The 26751-nt window shown below is 47.4% G+C and overlaps 1 protein-coding gene across 1 annotated transcript in view; it reads right to left on the bottom strand.

Moving 5' to 3' along the window:
- Positions 1–1071: 1071 nt before the first annotated feature.
- LOC133571886 (neutral cholesterol ester hydrolase 1-like) overlaps positions 1072–26751 on the bottom strand; it is a 67440-nt gene continuing 41760 nt past the window's right edge. Inside the window, exons 2-5 of the mRNA XM_061924406.1 lie at positions 3836–4076; positions 3701–3770; positions 3461–3632; positions 1072–1680 (exon numbers count right to left, since the gene is read on the bottom strand). Of these exons, the coding sequence (XP_061780390.1) occupies positions 1072–1680; positions 3461–3632; positions 3701–3770; positions 3836–4076 (1092 nt within the window). The remainder of the gene's footprint in view (positions 1681–3460; positions 3633–3700; positions 3771–3835; positions 4077–26751) is intronic.

Here is a 26751-nt window from a genome sequence, read left to right as displayed (position 1 = left end):
CTAGCTAAAACGGTACACATATTCATAATATAGTATACATTTTAACTGACCTTTATTTTACTATTTTTGTCTTTTTTTAGGTGGCTAAAATACGCGGTGCTGCTGACCGCAGTCTAACGTTACGTGTGATATATTGACTAACGTAACCCTGCTTAAAAAAAATCACTGAACAAAAAGTATGAATAAGGTAGTGAACTGCAACAGATTCCCGTGTTTGCAATAACGTTATAACGTTAGCAGTGAGTTTACAGCCTCACTGATTTAACTAAACAGCAAATAAAAGTCACGTTACTTAGCCAATAAACGTTATCTTACATTCAAAACTTACCCTTCTTTGTGCAACTTCAAATGCCGGACGAAGTTGGAAGTTGTTGCCTCTCCATCAGTAATCTTCGAACCGCATGTGTTGCATACTGCAAACCGTTTTGTGTTGACCACCTCGTAATTTTTATACCCAAACAAAATTATTTTAGGTATCATTTTTTGTTCACTGGCGTGTGGTTTGGACATGTCTTCTTCGTTGGTTGTCCTGCAATTTGATTGGATGAATGCTGTGTGATGAAAACAAAGTAGATCTAATTTGATTGGCTGTTGTACTGAGAGCACACCAGCTGACACACGCAACGCTGATAGACAAGTACACAATGAAAAATACGGAGCGCTCCCGAATAACTTTTTCATCTTTGGGTTTTGGGGAAAGTAGCAAGTCATGTCAAGTCATGTCAATTCAAAAGGCTCAAGTCCAAGTGAAGTCACAAGTCATTGATGTTAAAGTCTAAGTCGAGTTGCAAGTCTTTTTACATTTTGTCAAGTCGAGTCTAAAGTCATCAAATTCATGACTCGAGTCTGACTCGAGTCCAAGTCATGTGACTCGAGTCCACACCTCTGCTTGTAGGTAGAAAAGCGCTATACAAGTATAACCCATTTATTTATCATTTATTCAATTTAATATAAGTTGGAAAAGATTTGCAAATCATTGTATTCTGTTTTTATTTACCTTTTACACAACGTGCACACTTCAGTGGTTTTGGGTTTTGTAGTTACAGTCAAATATTCATGTCTTACATTTATCTACAAGTTGTCATCGATCCAACAAATGTAACGTCGAAGCATCTTCGCTCCGACGTCAAAGCGGAAAGGAAACAAGGTGAGGCTAAAGCAGCCGTGAAAGCCGTCCTCGTAATGCTCGCTGGTGACCGCCACGCCGGCATCCTTTAAGCGGCGCACGTACATGAGCCCGTCGTCTCTCAGCACGTCGTACTCGCAAGTCACCACGTACGTACGAGGGCACCTGGCCAGCACCGCCGAGCTCGCCAGCAGGGGCGCCGCACGCACATCCTGCAGAACTGACGGCACACGGCTCTCGTGCCGTGTTTGACCGTGCCATGAAACGACCTCGTAGCCGTCCTTGTACTTTGGCGGCAGGAGGGCTGTCCAGTCGACGCGCACCCTGAGCTGCGGCAAGATGGCGGCCTGGTAGCGGTTGGACAGGAAGTGGTCCTTGAAGGAGCGGTCCAGGCCGAGGTACTGCAGCCAGAAGTCCACCATCAGCGGCCTAGAGAGCAACACCATGTCTTGGTTCTGCCGATAAGATGGCGTGTTGAAGTCCACAGCTTGGAGTGCCGGGTAGACCAAGGCCTGCACGCTGAACTTCACGCTCATGTTGTCATCGTTGGAAATCTGTGACATAAAGTAGAAATGTGTTTGAAAGCAAATACCAAACTTCACATCTTCTCCTGCTAAAGAACGAGGAATAACTTTTGTTCTCAATCAATCAATCAATCAATCTTTATTTGTATAGCCCTAAATCACAAGTGTCTCAAAGGGCTGCACAAGCCACAACGACATCCTCGGTACAAAGCCCACATACGGGCAAGGAAAAACTCACCCCAGTGGGACGTCGATGTGAATGACTATGAGAAACCTTGGAGAGGACCGCATATGTGGGTAACCCCCCCCCTCTAGGGGAGACCGAAAGCAATGGATGTCGAGTGGGTCTGACATAATATTGTGAGAGTCCAGTCCATAGTGGATCCAACATAATAGTAAGAGTCCAGTCCATAGTGGGGCCAGCAGGACACCATCCCGAGCGGAGACGGGTCAGCAGCGCAGAGATGTTCCCTGCCGATGCACAGGCGAGCGGTCCACCCCGGGTCCCGACTCTGGACAGCCAGCACTTCATCCATGGCCACCGGACCTGTGCCCCCCCCCCCCCCCCCCCCCCCCCTCAAGGAAAAGGGGAGCAGAGGAGAAAAGAAAAGAAACGGCAGATCAACTGGTCTAACAGGGGGGCTATTTAAAGGCTAGAGTATACAAATGAGTTTTAAGATGGGACTTAAATGCTTCTACTGAGGTAGCATCTCTAATTGTTACCGGGAGGGCATTCCATAGTACTGGAGCCCGAATAGAAAACGCTCTATAGCCCGCAGACTTTTTTTGGGCTCTGGGAATCACTAATAAGCCGGAGTTCTTTGAACGCAGATTTCTTGCCGGGACATATGGTACAATGCAATCGACAAGATAGGACGGAGCTAGACCGTGTAGTATTTTATACGTAAGTAGTAAAACCTTAAAGTCACATCTTAAGTGCACAGGAAGCCAGTGCAGGTGAGCCAGTATAGGCGTAATATGATCAAACTTTCTTGTTCTTGTCAAAAGTCTAGCAGCCGCATTTTGTACTAACTGTAATTTTTTAATGCTAGACATAGGGAGCCCCGAAAATAATACGTTACAATAGTCGAGACGAGACGTAATGAACGCATGAATAATGATCTCGGCGTCGCTAGTGGATAAAATAGAACGAATTTTAGCGATATTACGGAGATGAAAGAAGGCCGTTTTAGTAACACTCTTAATGTGTGACTCAAAGGAGAGAGTTGGGTGGAAGATAATACCCAGATTCTTTACTGATTCGCCTTGTGTAATTGTTTGGTTGTCAAATGTTAAGGTGGTATTATTAAATAAATGTCGGTGTTTAGCAGGACCGATAATCAGCATTTCCGTTTTCTTGGCGTTGAGTTGCAAGAAGTTAGCGGACATCCATTGTTTAATTTCATTAAGACACGCCTCCAGCTGACTACAATCCGGCGTGTTGGTCAGCTTTAGGGGCATGTAGAGTTGGGTGTCATCAGCATAACAATGAAAGCTAACACCGTATTTGCGTATGATGTCGCCTAGCGGCAGCATGTAAATACTAAAGAGTGCAGGGCCAAGAACCGAACCCTGAGGAACTCCGCACGTTACCTTAACATAGTCCGAGGTCACATTATTATGGGAGACGCATTGCATCCTGTCAGTAAGATAAGAGTTAAACCCCGACAAAGCTAAGTCTGACATACCAATACGTGTTTTGATACGCTCTAATAAAATATTATGATCGACTGGTGCTCGATGCAAGTTGACTGGAACACCAAAACTGTAAGAGGAGATTTGAATGCTTCATGGTTCCATTCCTGATTACCTCTTGAGCAACTGCTGCCGCCAGGTTGCCCCCCGCGCTGTCACCGGACACGCCCACACGACACGGGTCCACGCCGTACTTTGCCAGCACCTCTGGGGACAGGAAGTGCTTGGCGGCATTGAGGCAGTCCAGATATTGCGTAGGAAATTGTGCCTCGGGATAAAGACGGTACCTGGGAGGACAAGACGGTAAGAATTGAACGTGTTCAACATTAGGTCTTCCGGCAGAACTTGGACTTACTCCACTGAGACCAAAACCGCATTAAGCTTTTTGGCCGTCATTCTGTTGTTTTCATGGTAAGAACCTTCTTCTGTCATCCAACACAAACATTCCTTCATTACCCAGTCTGCAGAGGAAGTCCAGATGAGCACTTACTGGCGCTGCCCAAAGCCCAGCCTCCTCCATGCAAGTAGAGCAGGCCTCTCCTCAGACCACCCTCCGCGCCAGGCTCGTAAACACGCACGGGGACGCCATCGAACGTCACATCCCGGACCCTCATCAAGTCCTTCTTGTCCCGCCTGCATGTCAAGTTTTTCATGATGCGCTCCACGCTCCTGGTATACCATCCAACCAACGTGATGCTGTGGCCCACGCCCACACGCTCCAACAGGAAGGCCTGGAAGATCCTTTCTATTATTATTCATATTTTTTATCACAACCAACCAACACCTATATATATATATATATATATATATATATATATATATATATACATATATATATATATATATATATATATATATATATATATATATATATATATATATATATATATAAATATATATATATACAGGTAAAAGCCAGTAAATTAGAATATTTTGAAAAACTTGATTTATTTCAGTAATTGCATTCAAAAGGTGTAACTTGTACATTATATTTATTCATTGCACACAGACTGATGCATTCAAATGTTTATTTCATTTAATTTTGATGATTTGAAGTGGCAACAAATGAAAATCCAAAATTCCGTGTGTCACAAAATTAGAATATTACTTAAGGCTAATACAAAAAAGGGATTTTTAGAAATGTTGGCCAACTGAAAAGTATGAAAATGAAAAATATGAGCATGTACAATACTCAATACTTGGTTGGAGCTCCTTTTGCCTCAATTACTGCGTTAATGCGGCGTGGCATGGAGTCGATGAGTTTCTGGCACTGCTCAGGTGTTATGAGAGCCCAGGTTGCTCTGATAGTGGCCTTCAACTCTTCTGCGTTTTTGGGTCTGGCATTCTGCATCTTCCTTTTCACAATACCCCACAGATTTTCTATGGGGCTAAGGTCAGGGGAGTTGGCGGGCCAATTTAGAACAGAAATACCATGGTCCGTAAACCAGGCACGGGTAGATTTTGCGCTGTGTGCAGGCGCCAAGTCCTGTTGGAACTTGAAATCTCCATCTCCATAGAGCAGGTCAGCAGCAGGAAGCATGAAGTGCTCTAAAACTTGCTGGTAGACGGCTGCGTTGAACCTGGATCTCAGGAAACCATCACCCAACCATGCAAATTTTGCATTTCCTTTGGAAATCGAGGTCCCAGAGTCTGGAGGAAGACAGGAGAGGCACAGGATCCACGTTGCCTGAAGTCTAGTGTAAAGTTTCCACCATCAGTGATGGTTTGGGGTGCCATGTCATCTGCTGGTGTCGGTCCACTCTGTTTCCTGAGATCCAGGGTCAACGCAGCCGTCTACCAGCAAGTTTTAGAGCACTTCATGCTTCCTGCTGCTGACCTGCTCTATGGAGATGGAGATTTCAAGTTCCAACAGGACTTGGCGCCTGCACACAGCGCAAAATCTACCCGTGCCTGGTTTACGGACCATGGTATTTCTGTTCTAAATTGGCCCGCCAACTCCCCTGACCTTAGCCCCATAGAAAATCTGTGGGGTATTGTGAAAAGGAAGATGCAGAATGCCAGACCCAAAAACGCAGAAGAGTTGAAGGCCACTATCAGAGCAACCTGGGCTCTCATAACACCTGAGCAGTGCCAGAAACTCATCGACTCCATGCCACGCCGCATTAACGCAGTAATTGAGGCAAAAGGAGCTCCAACCAAGTATTGAGTATTGCACATGCTCATATTTTTCATTTTCATACTTTTCAGTTGGCCAACATTTCTAAAAATCCCTTTTTTGTATTAGCCTTAAGTAATATTCTAATTTTGTGACACACGGAATTTTGGATTTTCATTTGTTGCCACTTCAAATCATCAAAATTAAATGAAATAAACATTTGAATGCATCAGTCTGTGTGCAATGAATAAATATAATGTACAAGTTACACCTTTTGAATGCAATTACTGAAATAAATCAAGTTTTTCAAAATATTCTAATTTACTGGCTTTTACCTGTATATATATACACTGTATGTATGTATATATATATATATATATATTAAGGATGTCCGATAATGGCTTTTTGCCGATATCCCGACTCTTAATTACCGATACTGATATCCACTGATACCGATATCAACCGATACCGCTATATAAACAGTCGTGGAATTAACACATTATTATGCTTAATTTGGACAACCAGGTATGGTGAAGATAAGGTCCTTTTTTTTTTTTTAAATTAATAAAATAAAATAAGATAAATAAATTAAAAACATTTTCTTGAATAAAAAAAGAAAGTAAAACAATATAAAAACAGTTACATAGAAACTAGTAATTAATGAAAATGAGTCAAATTAACTGTTAAAGGTTGGTACTATTAGTGGACCAGCAGCACGCACAATCATGTGTGCTTACGGACTGTATCCCTTGCAGACTGTATTGATATATATTGATATATAATGTAGGAACCAGAATATTAATAACAGAAAGAAACAACCCTTTTGTGTGAATGAGTGTAAATGGGGGCGGGAGGTTTTTTGGGTTGGTGTACTAATTGTAAATGTATCTTGAGTTTTTTATGTTTATTTAATAATAAAAAAACAAACAAACAAACAAAAAAAAAACCATACCGATAATTTCCGATATTATCGGCCATCTCTAATATATAACGAACATTGGACACAAATTCCTCAATCTGATTGACAAACACTTTCCCAAAGACAACATCCTAAGAAAAGTATTCAACAAGAACAACATTAAATTGAACTACAGCTGCATGAACAATATACGACAAATCATCTCAAACCACAACAAAACAATTGCAAATGAGCCGTCGGCCCTCAGACAGAGCGACTCCAAAACCGACAAAGGATGTAATTGTCGAAAGAAACCTGATTGCCCCCTCAACGGGGGGTGCTTACAAACATCAGTTGTCTACCAATCTAAGGTAATACGCAAGGACATTAACACATCCGACACATATGTAGGATTAACCGAGGGAGAATTCAAAACCAGATGGAACAATCACAAGGCTTCTTTCAGGAACAAAAACCTGCGAAATACCACAGAACTCAGCAAACACATTTGGGACCTCAAAGACAATAATGTTGAATATTCAATAACATGGCAAATTCTTGCATCCAGCACACCTTACAATAGTGGTAATAAAAGATGCAACCTATGCTTGAAAGAGAAACTGTTTATTATTTACCGTCCAGACCTGTCATCCCTCAACAAGCGCAGCAAAATTGTAACAACATGCCGCCATAGACGGAAACACCTCCTAGGTAACACATGAGCCAATCACCACGCCCCTAGGCCAGCCTGTACCCACCCACTCTGTGCCCTATATAAACCATGGTATGCGAATGCTCCCATTAAAATCTCCTGACGATTGAGGGTACCTCCCCTCATGAAACAGGCCTGTAGAGATGAAATAGTCTTGTGATTGTTTTCCCACACATACATATATATATATATATATATATATATATACGTTAGGTTAGAAAAAAACAGTTCCTGAACCCATGTGGTGATATCCTTTACACACTGAAATCAGTTTTTGATGCAGTACCGCCTGAGGGATCAAAGGTCCGTAATATCATCGCTTACGTGCAGTGATTTCTCCAGATTCTCAAAACCTTTTGATGATATTACGGACCATAGATGGTGAAATCCCTAAATTCCTTGCAATAGCTCGTTGAGAAATATTGTTCTTAGACTTAGACTTCAACTTTATTGATCCACAAGGGAAATTGTTCCACACAGTAGCTCATTTCAAAAGATGAAAAGGGTCGTGCACACAAGGGCACAAAAAGAAGGCGAAAACAAAAGGTATAAAATACACTAAAAACGTACCATGGTAGCAATATAAAATATAACATATATGTAATATTTACATAATATATATACAGTATATAATATATACTGATATATTATCCATCCATCCATCCATTTTCTACCGCTTGTCCCTTTTGGGGTCACGAGGGGTCGCTGGAGCCTATCTCAGCTGCATTCGGGCGGTAGGCGGGGTACACCCTGGACAAGTCGCCACCTCATTGCAGTACTGATATATTATATTCAAGTTAAAAGTTAAGTTCAAGTCCCAAAAATAGTCACACACACACGAGGTGTGGTGAAATGATCCCCTGCATTATGGAGATTCATTTGACCCACCCCCATGTTCACCCCCTGGGAGGTGAGGGGAGTAGTGAGCAGCAGCAATGGCTGGGCTCGGGAAGTATTTGGTGATTTAACCCCCAATTCCAACCCTTGATGCTGAGTGCTGAGCAGGGAGGCAATGGGTCCCATTTTTATAGTCTTTGGTATGACTCACGACCTTCCAGTCTCAGAACGGACACTCCAACCACAAGGCCACTGAGCAGGTCAATTTATTTGATCATATTATATTATATTTTTATATAATATTTATTTGTTCACAAAGTGGTGACCCTCGCCCCATCATTGTTTGTGAATGACTGAGCATTTCATGGAAGCTGCTTTTATACTCAATCATGGCACCCACCTGGTCCCCATTAAACTGTTCACCTGTGGGATGTTCCAAATAAGTGTTTGATTTGCATCCCTCAACTTTCGCAGTCTTTTTTGCCGCTTGTGCCAGCTTTTTTTAAACATGTTGCAGGCATCAAATTCCAAATGAGCTAATATCTACAAAACATAAAGTTTTACCGTTCGAACATTAAATATCTTGTCTTTGCAGTCTATTCAATTGAATATAAATTGAAAAGGATTTGGAAATCATTGTATTCTGTTTTTATTTACCATTTACACAACGTGCCAACTTCACTGGTTTTGGGGGTTTGTATATATATATATATATATATATATATATATATATATATATATATATATATATATATATATATATATATGTATATATATATATATATCCATTCTCATCCACAACAGTACACCATGGCAAAAAAAGAACAATGCAACATTTGACGTCACTATGGGAAGTTTTGACGGAGCAGAAACGTGTGAACTCGTTGGGAGTTTCCTCCTCTCCCAGCTCGCTAGCCTCAATCTGAACCTTGGCATTTACCGTGATGACGGACTGGCAGTGTGTCGCGCCTCGCCAAGGAGCAGCGAGAATACCAAGAAGCGCATATGCCAAATTTTCAAAGAGAACGGCCTACGGATCACGATTGAAGCCAACAAGCAAACCGTCAACTTCCTTGACGTCACTTTCAACCTGAGAAATAACAGCTACCAACCATTCACGAAACCCAACACAACACTCCAATACGTGCACCATGACAGCAACCACCCACCCACCACCACGAAAAGAATACCTACCGGAATCAATAAAAGGCTATCGATGCTGTCATCTAGCAAAGCTGAATTTGACCAAGCAACCCCCCCGTACCAAAAAGCCCTTGATGAAAGCGGATACAATTTCACCCTCACCTATGAACCCACGCCAGGAAACCAGCCAAAAAAGAACAGAAAACGGAACGACATCATCTGGTACAACCCCCCATACAGCAAAAACGTCTCAACGAACATTGGACACAAATTCCTCAATCTGATTGACAAACACTTTCCCAAAGACAACATCCTAAGAAAAGTATTCAACAAGAACAACATTAAATTGAGCTACAGCTGCATGAACAATATACGACAAATCATCTCAAACCACAACAAAACAATTGCAAATGAGCCGTCGGCCCTCAGACAGAGCGACTCCAAAACCAACAAAGGATGTAATTGTCGAAAGAAACCTGATTGCCCTCTCAACGGGGGGTGCTTACAAACATCAGTTGTCTACCAATCTAAGGTAATACGCAAGGACATTAACACATCCGACACATATGTAGGATTAACCGAGGGTGAATTCAAAACCAGATGGAACAATCACAAGGCTTCTTTCAGGAACAAAAACCTGCGAAATACCACAGAACTCAGCAAACACATTTGGGACCTCAAAGACAATAATGTTGAATATTCAATAACATGGCAAATTCTTGCATCCAGCACACCTTACAATAGTGGTAATAAAAGATGCAACCTATGCTTGAAAGAGAAACTGTTTATTATTTACCGTCCAGACCTGTCATCCCTCAACAAGCGCAGCGAAATTGTAACAACATGCCGCCATAGACGGAAACACCTCCTAGGTAACACATGAGCCAATCACCACGCCCCTAGGCCAGCCTGTACCCACCCACTCTGTGCCCTATATAAACCATGGTATGCGAATGCTCCCATTAAAATCTCCTGACGATTGAGGGTACCCCCCCTCATGAAACAGGCCTGTAGAGATGAAATAGTCTTGTGATTTTTTTCCCACACATACATATATATGTATATATATATATACACACACACACACACACATATGTATATGTGTGTGTACAAGACCATGAGAAGACTTGTACACAAGCGGAGATGTTTTAAAGTCTATTCTCTGAACAACAGGAAGTCAGTGCAGTGACCTAAGCACTGGACTAATATGGTCGTATTTCCTGGTTCTAGTCAAGACTCGAGCAGCAGCATTCGGGATGTACTGCAGCTGCTTTACAGCTGGTTTAGAGAGTCCAGTGAGAAGACAATGATAGTAGTCTAACCTGCTGTGGACCAAAGCATGGATCAGTCTTTCTAAGTCTGATTTAGACATTATTCCTCTGATTTTCAAAATGTTACAGGGGGTAAAAATCTGCTGATGTTATTGACTTAATGTGACGTTAAAGTCCAAGTCTGAGTCCATTACTATCTCCAAGATGTATAACCTGATTATTAGGTTTCATGGAGAGTCTCAAGGTGACTATTAACATGTTCTCTTTGCTTCTGTGGACCAAAGACAATGATCTCTGTTTTGTCTGAGTTAAGATGAAGAACATTGTTTTGTATCCACACACTGATCTCATGATAACATTCACCTGCCGTCAGTGACACCTAGATCTGATGTTCACCTGCCGTCAGAGGCACCTAGATCTGATGTTCATCTGTCGTCATTGACACCTAGATCTGATGTTCACCTGCCGTCAGACACCTAGATCTGATGTTCACCTGCCGTCAGAGACACCTAGATCTGATGTTCACCTGCCGTCAGAGGCACCTAGATCTGATGTTCACCTGCCGTCAGCAACACCTAGATCTGATGTTCACCTGCTGTCAGCGACACCTAGATCTGATGTTCACCTGCCGTCAGCGACACCTAGATCTGATGTTCACCTGCCGTCAGTGACACCTAGATCTGATGTTCTCCTGCTGTCAGTGACACATAGATCTGATGTTCACCTGCCGTCAGTGACACCTAGATCTGATGTTCACCTGCTATCAGTGACACCTAGATCTGATGTTCACCTGCCGTCAGCGACACCTAGATCTGATGTTCACCTGCCTTCAGTGACACCTAGATATGATGTTCACCTGCCGTCAGAGACACCTAGATCTGATGTTCACCTGCCGTCAGCAACACCTATATCTGATGTTCACCTGCTGTCAGCGACACCTAGATCTGATGTTCACCTGCCGTCAGTGACACATAGATCTGATGTTCACCTGCTATCAGTGACACATAGATCTGATGTTCACCTGCCGTCAGTGACACCTAGATCTGATGTTCACCTGCCGTCAGTGACACCTAGATCTGATGTTCACCTGCCGTCAGTGACACCTAGATCTGATGTTCACCTGCTGTCAGCGACACCTAGATCTGATGTTCACCTGCCGTCAGTGACACCTAGATCTGAAGTTCACCTGCCCTCAGTGACACCTAGATCTGATGTTCACCTGCCCTCAGTGACACCTAGATCTGATGTTCATCTGTCGTCATTGACACCTAGATCTGATGATCACCTGCCGTCAGTGACTCCTAGATCTGATGTTCACCTGCTGTCAGTGACTCCTAGATCTGATGTTCACCTGCCGTCAGTGACACCTAGATCTGATGTTCACCTGCCGTCAGCGACACCTAGATCTGATGTTCACCTGCCGTCAGCGACACCTAGATCTGATGTTCACCTGCCGTCAGCGACACCTAGATCTGATGTTCACCTGCCGTCAGCGACACCAAGATCTGTTGTTCACCTGCCGTCAGCGACACCTAGATCTGATGTTCACCTGCCGTCAGCGACACCTAGATCTGATGTTCACCTGCCGTCAGTGACACCTAGATCTGATGTTCACCTGCCGTCAGTGACACCTAGATCTGATGTTCACCTGCCGTCAGTGACACCTAGATCTGATGTTCACCTGCTATCAGTGACACCTAGATCTGATGTTCACCTGCCGTCAGTGACACATAGATCTGATGTTCACCTGCCGTCAGAGACACCTAGATCTGATGTTCACCTGCCGTCAGCGACACCTAGATCTGATGTTCACCTGCTGTCAGCGACACCAAGATCTGATGTTCACCTGCCGTCAGTGACACCTAGATCTGATGTTCACCTGCCGTCAGCGACACCAAGATCTGATGTTCACCTGCCTTCAGTGACACCTAGATATGATGTTCACCTGCCGTCAGCGACACCTAGATCTGATGTTCACCTGCCGTCAGTGACACCTAGATCTGATGTTCACCTGCCGTCAGCGACACCTAGATCTGATGTTCACCTGCTGTCAGCGACACCTAGATCTGATGTTCACCTGCCGTCAGCGACACCTAGATCTGATGTTCACCTGCCGTCAGTGACACCTAGATCTGATGTTCTCCTGCTGTCAGTGACACATAGATCTGATGTTCACCTGCCGTCAGTGACACCTAGATCTGATGTTCACCTGCTATCAGTGACACCTAGATCTGATGTTCACCTGCCGTCAGCGACACCTAGATCTGATGTTCACCTGCCTTCAGTGACACCTAGATCTGATGTTCACCTGCCGTCAGAGACACCTAGATCTGATGTTCACCTGCCGTCAGCAACACCTATATCTGATGTTCACCTGCTGTCAGCGACACCTAGATCTGATGTTCACCTGCCGTCAGTGACACATAGATCTGATGTTCACCTGCTATCAGTGACACATAGATCTGATGTTCACCTGCCGTCAGTGACACCTAGATCTGATGTTCACCTGCCGTCAGTGACACCTAGATCTGATGTTCACCTGCTGTCAGCGACACCTAGATCTGATGTTCACCTGCCGTCAGTGACACCTAGATCTGAAGTTCACCTGCCCTCAGTGACACCTAGATCTGATGTTCACCTGCCCTCAGTGACACCTAGATCTGATGTTCATCTGTCGTCATTGACACCTAGATCTGATGATCACCTGCCGTCAGTGACTCCTAGATCTGATGTTCACCTGCTGTCAGTGACTCCTAGATCTGATGTTCACCTGCCGTCAGTGACACCTAGATCTGATGTTCACCTGCCGTCAGCGACACCTAGATCTGATGTTCACCTGCCGTCAGCGACACCAAGATCTGTTGTTCACCTGCCGTCAGCGACACCTAGATCTGATGTTCACCTGCCGTCAGCGACACCTAGATCTGATGTTCACCTGCCGTCAGTGACACCTAGATCTGATGTTCACCTGCCGTCAGTGACACCTAGATCTGATGTTCACCTGCTATCAGTGACACCTAGATCTGATGTTCACCTGCCGTCAGTGACACATAGATCTGATGTTCACCTGCCGTCAGAGACACCTAGATCTGATGTTCACCTGCCGTCAGCGACACCTAGATCTGATGTTCACCTGCTGTCAGCGACACCAAGATCTGATGTTCACCTGCCGTCAGTGACACCTAGATCTGATGTTCACCTGCCGTCAGCGACACCAAGATCTGATGTTCACCTGCCTTCAGTGACACCTAGATATGATGTTCACCTGCCGTCAGCGACACCTAGATCTGATGTTCACCTGCCGTCAGTGACACCTAGATATGATGTTCACCTGCCGTCAGCGACACCTAGATCTGATGATCACCTGCCGTCAGCGACACCTAGATCTGATGTTCACCTGCCGTCAGCGACACCTAGATCTGATGTTCACCTGCCGTCAGTGACACCTAGATCTGATGTTCACCTGCCGTCAGTGACACCTAGATCTGATGTTCACCTGCTATCAGTGACACCTAGATCTGATGTTCACCTGCCGTCAGTGACACATAGATCTGATGTTCACCTGCCGTCAGAGACACCTAGATCTGATGTTCACCTGCCGTCAGCGACACCTAGATCTGATGTTCACCTGCTGTCAGCGACACCAAGATCTGATGTTCACCTGCCGTCAGTGACACCTAGATCTGATGTTCACCTGCCGTCAGCGACACCAAGATCTGATGTTCACCTGCCTTCAGTGACACCTAGATATGATGTTCACCTGCCGTCAGCGACACCTACATCTGATGTTCACCTGCCGTCAGTGACACCTAGATATGATGTTCACCTGCCGTCAGCGACACCTAGATCTGATGATCACCTGCCGTCAGCGACACCTAGATCTGATGTTCACCTGCCGTCAGCGACACCTACATCTGATGATCACCTGCCGTCAGAGACACCTAGATCTGATGTTCACCTGCCGTCAGTGACACCTACATCTGATGTTCACCTGCCGTCAGAGACACCTAGATCTGATGTTCACCTGCCGTCAGCGACACCTAGATCTGATGTTCACCTGCTATCAGAGACACCTAGATCTGATGTTCACCTGCCGTCAGTGACACCTAGATCTGATGTTCACCTGCTATCAGTGACACCTAGATCTGATGTTCACCTGCCGTCAGCGACACCTAGATATGATGTTCACCTGCCGTCAGTGACACCTAGATATGATGTTCACCTGCCGTCAGAGACACCTAGATCTGATGTTCACCTGCCGTCAGCAACACCTAGATCTGATGTTCACCTGCTGTCAGCGACACCTAGATCTGATGTTCACCTGCCGTCAGCGACACCTAGATCTGATGTTCACCTGCTGTCAGTGACACCTAGATCTGATGTTCACCTGCCGTCAGCGACACCTAGATCTGATGTTCACCTGCTATCAGTGACACCTAGATCTGATGTTCACCTGCCGTCAGCGACACCTAGATCTGATGTTCACCTGCCGTCAGCGACACCTAGATCTGATGTTCACATGCCGTCAGCGACACCTAGATCTGATGTTCACCTGCCGTCAGCGACACCTAGATCTGATGTTCACCTGCCGTCAGCGACACCTATATCTGATGTTCACCTGCCGTCAGCGACACCTAGATCTGATGTTCACCTGCTGTCAGTGACACCTAGATCTGATGTTCACCTGCCGTCAGCGACACCTAGATCTGATGTTCACCTGCTATCAGTGACACCTAGATCTGATGTTCACCTGCTATCAGTGACACCTAGATCTGATGTTCACCTGCCGTCAGCGACACCTAGATCTGATGTTCACCTGCCGTCAGTGACACCTAGATCTGATGTTCACCTGCCGTCAGTGACACCTAGATCTGATGTTCACCTGCTATCAGTGACACCTAGATCTGATGTTCACCTGCTATCAGTGACACCTAGATCTGATGTTCACCTGCCGTCAGCGACACCTAGATCTGATGTTCACCTGCCGTCAGTGACACCTAGATCTGATGTTCACCTGCTATCAGTGACACCTAGATCTGATGTTCACCTGCCGTCAGTGACACCTAGATCTGATGTTCACCTGCCGTCAGTGACACATAGATCTGATGTTCACCTGCCGTCAGAGACACATAGATCTGATGTTCACCTGCCGTCAGTGACACCTAGATCTGATGTTCACCTGCCGTCAGCGACACCTAGATCTGATGTTCACCTGCCGTCAGTGACACCTAGATCTGATGTTCACCTGCCGTCAGTGACACATAGATCTGATGTTCACCTGCCGTCAGAGACACATAGATCTGATGTTCACCTGCCGTCAGTGACACCTAGATCTGATGTTCACCTGCCGTCAGCGACACCTAGATCTGATGTTCACCTGCCGTCAGTGACACCTAGATCTGATGTTCACCTGCCGTCAGCGACACCTAGATCTGATGTTCACCTGCCGTCAGCGACACCAAGATCTGATGTTCACCTGCCTTCAGTGACACCTAGATATGATGTTCACCTGCCGTCAGCGACACCTAGATCTGATGTTCACCTGCCGTCAGTGACACCTAGATCTGATGTTCACCTGCCTTCAGTGACACCTAGATATGATGTTCACCTGCCGTCAGCGACACCTAGATCTGATGATCACCTGCCGTCAGCGACACCTAGATCTGATGTTCACCTGCCGTCAGCGACACCTACATCTGATGATCACCTGCCGTCAGAGACACCTAGATCTGATGTTCACCTGCCGTCAGTGACACCTACATCTGATGTTCACCTGCCGTCAGAGACACCTAGATCTGATGTTCACCTGCCGTCAGCGACACCTAGATCTGATGTTCACCTGCTATCAGAGACACCTAGATCTGATGTTCACCTGCCGTCAGTGACACCTAGATCTGATGTTCCCCTTCTATCAGTGACACCTAGATCTGATGTTCACCTGCTATCAGTGACACCTAGATCTGATGTTCACCTGCCGTCAGCGACACCTAGATATGATGTTCACCTGCCGTCAGTGACACCTAGATATGATGTTCACCTGCCGTCAGAGACACCTAGATCTGATGTTCACCTGCCGTCAGCAACACCTAGATCTGATGTTCACCTGCTGTCAGCGACACCTAGATCTGATGTTCACCTGCCGTCAGCGACACCTAGATCTGATGTTCACCTGCTGTCAGTGACACCTAGATCTGATGTTCACCTGCCGTCAGCGACACCTAGATCTGATGTTCACCTGCTATCAGTGACACCTAGATATGATGTTCACCTGCCGTCAGCGACACCTAGATCTGATGATCACCTGCCGTCAGCGACACCTAGATCTGATGTTCACCTGCCGTCAGCGACACCTACATCTGATGATCACCTGCCGTCAGAGACACCTAGATCTGATGTTCACCTGCCGTCAGTGACACCTACATCTGATGTTCACCTGCCGTCAGAGACACCTAGATCTGATGTTCACCTGCCGTCAGCGACACCTAGATCTGATGTTCACCTGCTATCAGAGACACCTAGATCTGATGTTCACCTGCCGTCAGTGACACCGAGATCTGATGTTCACCTGCTATCAGTGACACCTAGATCTGATGTTCACCTGCTATCAGTGACACCTAGATCTGATGTTCACCTGCCGTCAGCGACACCTAGATATGATGTTCACCTGCCGTCAGTGACACCTAGATATGATGTTCACCTGCCGTCAGAGACACCTAGATCTGATGTTCACCTGCCGTCAGCAACACCTAGATCTGATGTTCACCTGCTGTCAGCGACACCTAGATCTGATGTTCACCTGCCGTCAGCGACACCTACATCTGATGATCACCTGCCGTCAGAGACACCTAGATCTGATGTTCACCTGCCGTCAGTGACACCTACATCTGATGTTCACCTGCCGTCAGAGACACCTAGATCTGATGTTCACCTGCCGTCAGCGACACCTAGATCTGATGTTCACCTGCTATCAGAGACACCTAGATCTGATGTTCACCTGCCGTCAGTGACACCTAGATCTGATGTTCACCTGCTATCAGTGACACCTAGATCTGATGTTCACCTGCCGTCAGCGACACCTAGATATGATGTTCACCTGCCGTCAGTGACACCTAGATATGATGTTCACCTGCCGTCAGAGACACCTAGATCTGATGTTCACCTGCCGTCAGCAACACCTAGATCTGATGTTCACCTGCTGTCAGCGACACCTAGATCTGATGTTCACCTGCCGTCAGCGACACCTAGATCTGATGTTCACCTGCTGTCAGTGACACCTAGATCTGATGTTCACCTGCCGTCAGCGACACCTAGATCTGATGTTCACCTGCTATCAGTGACACCTAGATCTGATGTTCACCTGCCGTCAGCGACACCTAGATCTGATGTTCACCTGCCGTCAGCGACACCTAGATCTGATGTTCACATGCCGTCAGCGACACCTAGATCTGATGTTCACCTGCCGTCAGCGACACCTAGATCTGATGTTCACCTGCCGTCAGCGACACCTATATCTGATGTTCACCTGCCGTCAGCGACACCTAGATCTGATGTTCACCTGCTGTCAGTGACACCTAGATCTGATGTTCACCTGCCGTCAGCGACACCTAGATCTGATGTTCACCTGCTATCAGTGACACCTAGATCTGATGTTCACCTGCTATCAGTGACACCTAGATCTGATGTTCACCTGCCGTCAGCGACACCTAGATCTGATGTTCACCTGCCGTCAGTGACACCTAGATCTGATGTTCACCTGCCGTCAGTGACACCTAGATCTGATGTTCACCTGCTATCAGTGACACCTAGATCTGATGTTCACCTGCTATCAGTGACACCTAGATCTGATGTTCACCTGCCGTCAGCGACACCTAGATCTGATGTTCACCTGCCGTCAGTGACACCTAGATCTGATGTTCACCTGCTATCAGTGACACCTACATCTGATGTTCACCTGCCGTCAGAGACACCTAGATCTGATGTTCACCTGCCGTCAGCGACACCTAGATCTGATGTTCACCTGCTATCAGAGACACCTAGATCTGATGTTCACCTGCCGTCAGTGACACCGAGATCTGATGTTCACCTGCTATCAGTGACACCTAGATCTGATGTTCACCTGCTATCAGTGACACCTAGATCTGATGTTCACCTGCCGTCAGCGACACCTAGATATGATGTTCACCTGCCGTCAGTGACACCTAGATATGATGTTCACCTGCCGTCAGAGACACCTAGATCTGATGTTCACCTGCCGTCAGCAACACCTAGATCTGATGTTCACCTGCTGTCAGCGACACCTAGATCTGATGTTCACCTGCCGTCAGCGACACCTACATCTGATGATCACCTGCCGTCAGAGACACCTAGATCTGATGTTCACCTGCCGTCAGTGACACCTACATCTGATGTTCACCTGCCGTCAGAGACACCTAGATCTGATGTTCACCTGCCGTCAGCGACACCTAGATCTGATGTTCACCTGCTATCAGAGACACCTAGATCTGATGTTCACCTGCCGTCAGTGACACCTAGATCTGATGTTCACCTGCTATCAGTGACACCTAGATCTGATGTTCACCTGCCGTCAGCGACACCTAGATATGATGTTCACCTGCCGTCAGTGACACCTAGATATGATGTTCACCTGCCGTCAGAGACACCTAGATCTGATGTTCACCTGCCGTCAGCAACACCTAGATCTGATGTTCACCTGCTGTCAGCGACACCTAGATCTGATGTTCACCTGCCGTCAGCGACACCTAGATCTGATGTTCACCTGCTGTCAGTGACACCTAGATCTGATGTTCACCTGCCGTCAGCGACACCTAGATCTGATGTTCACCTGCTATCAGTGACACCTAGATCTGATGTTCACCTGCCGTCAGCGACACCTAGATCTGATGTTCACCTGCCGTCAGCGACACCTAGATCTGATGTTCACATGCCGTCAGCGACACCTAGATCTGATGTTCACCTGCCGTCAGCGACACCTAGATCTGATGTTCACCTGCCGTCAGCGACACCTATATCTGATGTTCACCTGCCGTCAGCGACACCTAGATCTGATGTTCACCTGCTGTCAGTGACACCTAGATCTGATGTTCACCTGCCGTCAGCGACACCTAGATCTGATGTTCACCTGCTATCAGTGACACCTAGATCTGATGTTCACCTGCTATCAGTGACACCTAGATCTGATGTTCACCTGCCGTCAGCGACACCTAGATCTGATGTTCACCTGCCGTCAGTGACACCTAGATCTGATGTTCACCTGCCGTCAGTGACACCTAGATCTGATGTTCACCTGCTATCAGTGACACCTAGATCTGATGTTCACCTGCTATCAGTGACACCTAGATCTGATGTTCACCTGCCGTCAGCGACACCTAGATCTGATGTTCACCTGCCGTCAGTGACACCTAGATCTGATGTTCACCTGCTATCAGTGACACCTAGATCTGATGTTCACCTGCCGTCAGTGACACCTAGATCTGATGTTCACCTGCCGTCAGTGACACATAGATCTGATGTTCACCTGCCGTCAGAGACACATAGATCTGATGTTCACCTGCCGTCAGTGACACCTAGATCTGATGTTCACCTGCCGTCAGCGACACCTAGATCTGATGTTCACCTGCCGTCAGTGACACCTAGATCTGATGTTCACCTGCCGTCAGTGACACATAGATCTGATGTTCACCTGCCGTCAGAGACACATAGATCTGATGTTCACCTGCCGTCAGTGACACCTAGATCTGATGTTCACCTGCCGTCAGCGACACCTAGATCTGATGTTCACCTGCCGTCAGTGACACCTAGATCTGATGTTCACCTGCCGTCAGCGACACCTAGATCTGATGTTCACCTGCCGTCAGCGACACCAAGATCTGATGTTCACCTGCCTTCAGTGACACCTAGATATGATGTTCACCTGCCGTCAGCGACACCTAGATCTGATGTTCACCTGCCGTCAGTGACACCTAGATCTGATGTTCACCTGCCTTCAGTGACACCTAGATATGATGTTCACCTGCCGTCAGCGACACCTAGATCTGATGATCACCTGCCGTCAGCGACACCTAGATCTGATGTTCACCTGCCGTCAGCGACACCTACATCTGATGATCACCTGCCGTCAGAGACACCTAGATCTGATGTTCACCTGCCGTCAGTGACACCTACATCTGATGTTCACCTGCCGTCAGAGACACCTAGATCTGATGTTCACCTGCCGTCAGCGACACCTAGATCTGATGTTCACCTGCTATCAGAGACACCTAGATCTGATGTTCACCTGCCGTCAGTGACACCTAGATCTGATGTTCACCTGCTATCAGTGACACCTAGATCTGATGTTCACCTGCTATCAGTGACACCTAGATCTGATGTTCACCTGCCGTCAGCGACACCTAGATATGATGTTCACCTGCCGTCAGTGACACCTAGATATGATGTTCACCTGCCGTCAGAGACACCTAGATCTGATGTTCACCTGCCGTCAGCAACACCTAGATCTGATGTTCACCTGCTGTCAGCGACACCTAGATCTGATGTTCACCTGCCGTCAGCGACACCTAGATCTGATGTTCACCTGCTGTCAGTGACACCTAGATCTGATGTTCACCTGCCGTCAGCGACACCTAGATCTGATGTTCACCTGCTATCAGTGACACCTAGATATGATGTTCACCTGCCGTCAGCGACACCTAGATCTGATGATCACCTGCCGTCAGCGACACCTAGATCTGATGTTCACCTGCCGTCAGCGACACCTACATCTGATGATCACCTGCCGTCAGAGACACCTAGATCTGATGTTCACCTGCCGTCAGTGACACCTACATCTGATGTTCACCTGCCGTCAGAGACACCTAGATCTGATGTTCACCTGCCGTCAGCGACACCTAGATCTGATGTTCACCTGCTATCAGAGACACCTAGATCTGATGTTCACCTGCCGTCAGTGACACCGAGATCTGATGTTCACCTGCTATCAGTGACACCTAGATCTGATGTTCACCTGCTATCAGTGACACCTAGATCTGATGTTCACCTGCCGTCAGCGACACCTAGATATGATGTTCACCTGCCGTCAGTGACACCTAGATATGATGTTCACCTGCCGTCAGAGACACCTAGATCTGATGTTCACCTGCCGTCAGCAACACCTAGATCTGATGTTCACCTGCTGTCAGCGACACCTAGATCTGATGTTCACCTGCCGTCAGCGACACCTAGATCTGATGTTCACCTGCTGTCAGTGACACCTAGATCTGATGTTCACCTGCCGTCAGCGACACCTAGATCTGATGTTCACCTGCTATCAGTGACACCTAGATCTGATGTTCACCTGCCGTCAGCGACACCTAGATCTGATGTTCACCTGCCGTCAGCGACACCTAGATCTGATGTTCACATGCCGTCAGCGACACCTAGATCTGATGTTCACCTGCCGTCAGCGACACCTAGATCTGATGTTCACCTGCCGTCAGCGACACCTAGATCTGATGTTCACCTGCTGTCAGTGACACCTAGATCTGATGTTCACCTGCCGTCAGCGACACCTAGATCTGATGTTCACCTGCTATCAGTGACACCTAGATCTGATGTTCACCTGCTATCAGTGACACCTAGATCTGATGTTCACCTGCCGTCAGCGACACCTAGATCTGATGTTCACCTGCCGTCAGTGACACCTAGATCTGATGTTCACCTGCCGTCAGTGACACCTAGATCTGATGTTCACCTGCTATCAGTGACACCTAGATCTGATGTTCACCTGCTATCAGTGACACCTAGATCTGATGTTCACCTGCCGTCAGCGACACCTAGATCTGATGTTCACCTGCCGTCAGTGACACCTAGATCTGATGTTCACCTGCTATCAGTGACACCTAGATCTGATGTTCACCTGCCGTCAGTGACACCTAGATCTGATGTTCACCTGCCGTCAGTGACACATAGATCTGATGTTCACCTGCCGTCAGCGACACCAAGATCTGATGTTCACCTGCCCTCAGTGACACCTAGATCTGTTGTTCACCTGCCGTCAGTGACACCTAGATCTGTTGTTCACCTGCCTTCAGCGACACCTAGATCTGATGTTCACCTGCCGTCAGCGACACCTAGATCTGATGTTCACCTGCCGTCAGCGACACCAAGATCTGATGTTCACCTGCCGTCAGTGACACCTAGATCTGATGTTCACCTGCCGTCAGTGACACCTAGATCTGATGTTCACCTGCTATCAGTGACACCTAGATCTGATGTTCACCTGCTATCAGTGACACCTAGATCTGATGTTCACCTGCCGTCAGCGACACCTAGATCTGATGTTCACCTGCCGTCAGTGACACCTAGATCTGATGTTCACCTGCTATCAGTGACACCTAGATCTGATGTTCACCTGCCGTCAGTGACACCTAGATCTGATGTTCACCTGCCGTCAGTGACACATAGATCTGATGTTCACCTGCCGTCAGAGACACATAGATCTGATGTTCACCTGCCGTCAGTGACACCTAGATCTGATGTTCACCTGCCGTCAGCGACACCTAGATCTGATGTTCACCTGCCGTCAGTGACACCTAGATCTGATGTTCACCTGCCGTCAGTGACACATAGATCTGATGTTCACCTGCCGTCAGAGACACATAGATCTGATGTTCACCTGCCGTCAGTGACACCTAGATCTGATGTTCACCTGCCGTCAGCGACACCTAGATCTGATGTTCACCTGCCGTCAGTGACACCTAGATCTGATGTTCACCTGCCGTCAGCGACACCTAGATCTGATGTTCACCTGCCGTCAGCGACACCAAGATCTGATGTTCACCTGCCTTCAGTGACACCTAGATATGATGTTCACCTGCCGTCAGCGACACCTAGATCTGATGTTCACCTGCCGTCAGTGACACCTAGATATGATGTTCACCTGCCGTCAGCGACACCTAGATCTGATGATCACCTGCCGTCAGCGACACCTAGATCTGATGTTCACCTGCCGTCAGCGACACCTACATCTGATGATCACCTGCCGTCAGAGACACCTAGATCTGATGTTCACCTGCCGTCAGTGACACCTACATCTGATGTTCACCTGCCGTCAGAGACACCTAGATCTGATGTTCACCTGCCGTCAGCGACACCTAGATCTGATGTTCACCTGCTATCAGTGACACCTAGATCTGATGTTCACCTGCCGTCAGCGACACCTAGATCTGATGTTCACCTGCCGTCAGCGACACCTAGATCTGATGTTCACATGCCGTCAGCGACACCTAGATCTGATGTTCACCTGCCGTCAGCGACACCTAGATATGATGTTCACCTGCCGTCAGAGACACCTAGATCTGATGTTCACCTGCCGTCAGCAACACCTAGATCTGATGTTCACCTGCTGTCAGCGACACCTAGATCTGATGTTCACCTGCCGTCAGCGACACCTAGATCTGATGTTCACCTGCTGTCAGTGACACCTAGATCTGATGTTCACCTGCCGTCAGCGACACCTAGATCTGATGTTCACCTGCTATCAGTGACACCTAGATCTGATGTTCACCTGCCGTCAGCGACACCTAGATCTGATGTTCACCTGCCGTCAGCGACACCTAGATCTGATGTTCACATGCCGTCAGCGACACCTAGATCTGATGTTCACCTGCCGTCAGCGACACCTAGATCTGATGTTCACCTGCCGTCAGCGACACCTATATCTGATGTTCACCTGCCGTCAGCGACACCTAGATCTGATGTTCACCTGCTGTCAGTGACACCTAGATCTGATGTTCACCTGCCGTCAGCGACACCTAGATCTGATGTTCACCTGCTATCAGTGACACCTAGATCTGATGTTCACCTGCTATCAGTGACACCTAGATCTGATGTTCACCTGCCGTCAGCGACACCTAGATCTGATGTTCACCTGCCGTCAGTGACACCTAGATCTGATGTTCACCTGCCGTCAGTGACACCTAGATCTGATGTTCACCTGCTATCAGTGACACCTAGATCTGATGTTCACCTGCTATCAGTGACACCTAGATCTGATGTTCACCTGCCGTCAGCGACACCTAGATCTGATGTTCACCTGCCGTCAGTGACACCTAGATCTGATGTTCACCTGCCGTCAGTGACACCTAGATCTGATGTTCACCTGCTATCAGTGACACCTAGATCTGATGTTCACCTGCTATCAGTGACACCTAGATCTGATGTTCACCTGCCGTCAGCGACACCTAGATCTGATGTTCACCTGCCGTCAGTGACACCTAGATCTGATGTTCACCTGCTATCAGTGACACCTAGATCTGATGTTCACCTGCCGTCAGTGACACCTAGATCTGATGTTCACCTGCCGTCAGTGACACATAGATCTGATGTTCACCTGCCGTCAGCGACACCAAGATCTGATGTTCACCTGCCCTCAGTGACACCTAGATCTGTTGTTCACCTGCCGTCAGTGACACCTAGATCTGTTGTTCACCTGCCGTCAGCGACACTTAGATCTGATGTTCACCTGCCGTCAGTGACACCTAGATCTGATGTTCACCTGCTGTCAGCGACACCTAGATCTGATGTTCACCTGCCGTCAGCGACACCTAGATCTGATGTTCACCTGCCGTCAGCGACACTTAGATCTGATGTTCACCTGCCGTCAGTGACACCTAGATCTGATGTTCACATGCCGTCAGTGACACCTAGATCTGATGTTCACCTGCCGTCAGCGACACCTAGATCTGATGTTCACCTGCCTTCAGTGACACCTAGATATGATGTTCACCTGCCGTCAGCGACACCTAGATCTGATGTTCACCTGCTATCAGTGACACATAGATCTGATGTTCACCTGCCGTCAGTGACACCTAGATCTGATGTTCACCTGCCGTCAGTGACACATAGATCTGATGTTCACCTGCCGTCAGAGACACCTAGATCTGATGTTCACCTGCCGTCAGTGACACATAGATCTGATGTTCACCTGCCGTCAGAGACACCTAGATCTGATGTTCACCTGCCGTCAGCGACACCTAGATCTGATGTTCACCTGCTGTCAGCGACACCAAGATCTGATGTTCACCTGCCGTCAGTGACACCTAGATCTGATGTTCACCTGCCGTCAGCGACACCAAGATCTGATGTTCACCTGCCTTCAGTGACACCTAGATATGATGTTCACCTGCCGTCAGCGACACCTAGATCTGATGTTCACCTGCCGTCAGTGACACCTAGATATGATGTTCACCTGCCGTCAGCGACACCTAGATCTGATGATCACCTGCCGTCAGCGACACCTAGATCTGATGTTCACCTGCCGTCAGCGACACCTACATCTGATGATCACCTGCCGTCAGAGACACCTAGATCTGATGTTCACCTGCCGTCAGTGACACCTACATCTGATGTTCACCTGCCGTCAGAGACACCTAGATCTGATGTTCACCTGCCGTCAGCGACACCTAGATCTGATGTTCACCTGCTATCAGAGACACCTAGATCTGATGTTCACCTGCCGTCAGTGACACCTAGATCTGATGTTCACCTGCTATCAGTGACACCTAGATCTGATGTTCACCTGCCGTCAGCGACACCTAGATATGATGTTCACCTGCCGTCAGTGACACCTAGATATGATGTTCACCTGCCGTCAGAGACACCTAGATCTGATGTTCACCTGCCGTCAGCAACACCTAGATCTGATGTTCACCTGCTGTCAGCGACACCTAGATCTGATGTTCACCTGCCGTCAGCGACACCTAGATCTGATGTTCACCTGCTGTCAGTGACACCTAGATCTGATGTTCACCTGCCGTCAGCGACACCTAGATCTGATGTTCACCTGCTATCAGTGACACCTAGATCTGATGTTCACCTGCCGTCAGCGACACCTAGATCTGATGTTCACCTGCCGTCAGCGACACCTAGATCTGATGTTCACATGCCGTCAGCGACACCTAGATCTGATGTTCACCTGCCGTCAGCGACACCTAGATCTGATGTTCACCTGCCGTCAGCGACACCTATATCTGATGTTCACCTGCCGTCAGCGACACCTAGATCTGATGTTCACCTGCTGTCAGTGACACCTAGATCTGATGTTCACCTGCCGTCAGCGACACCTAGATCTGATGTTCACCTGCCGTCAGCGACACCTAGATCTGATGTTCACCTGCTGTCAGTGACACCTAGATCTGATGTTCACCTGCCGTCAGCGACACCTAGATCTGATGTTCACCTGCTATCAGTGACACCTAGATCTGATGTTCACCTGCTATCAGTGACACCTAGATCTGATGTTCACCTGCCGTCAGCGACACCTAGATCTGATGTTCACCTGCCGTCAGTGACACCTAGATCTGATGTTCACCTGCCGTCAGTGACACCTAGATCTGATGTTCACCTGCTATCAGTGACACCTAGATCTGATGTT

The sequence above is a fragment of the Nerophis lumbriciformis genome, linkage group LG29 (genome assembly GCF_033978685.3).
Source record: "Nerophis lumbriciformis linkage group LG29, RoL_Nlum_v2.1, whole genome shotgun sequence".
NCBI classification, from domain to species: Eukaryota; Metazoa; Chordata; class Actinopteri; order Syngnathiformes; family Syngnathidae; genus Nerophis; species Nerophis lumbriciformis.
The sequence above is the reverse complement of the archived record's forward strand: the minus strand, read 5'-3'. Positions and strand labels throughout refer to the sequence as shown.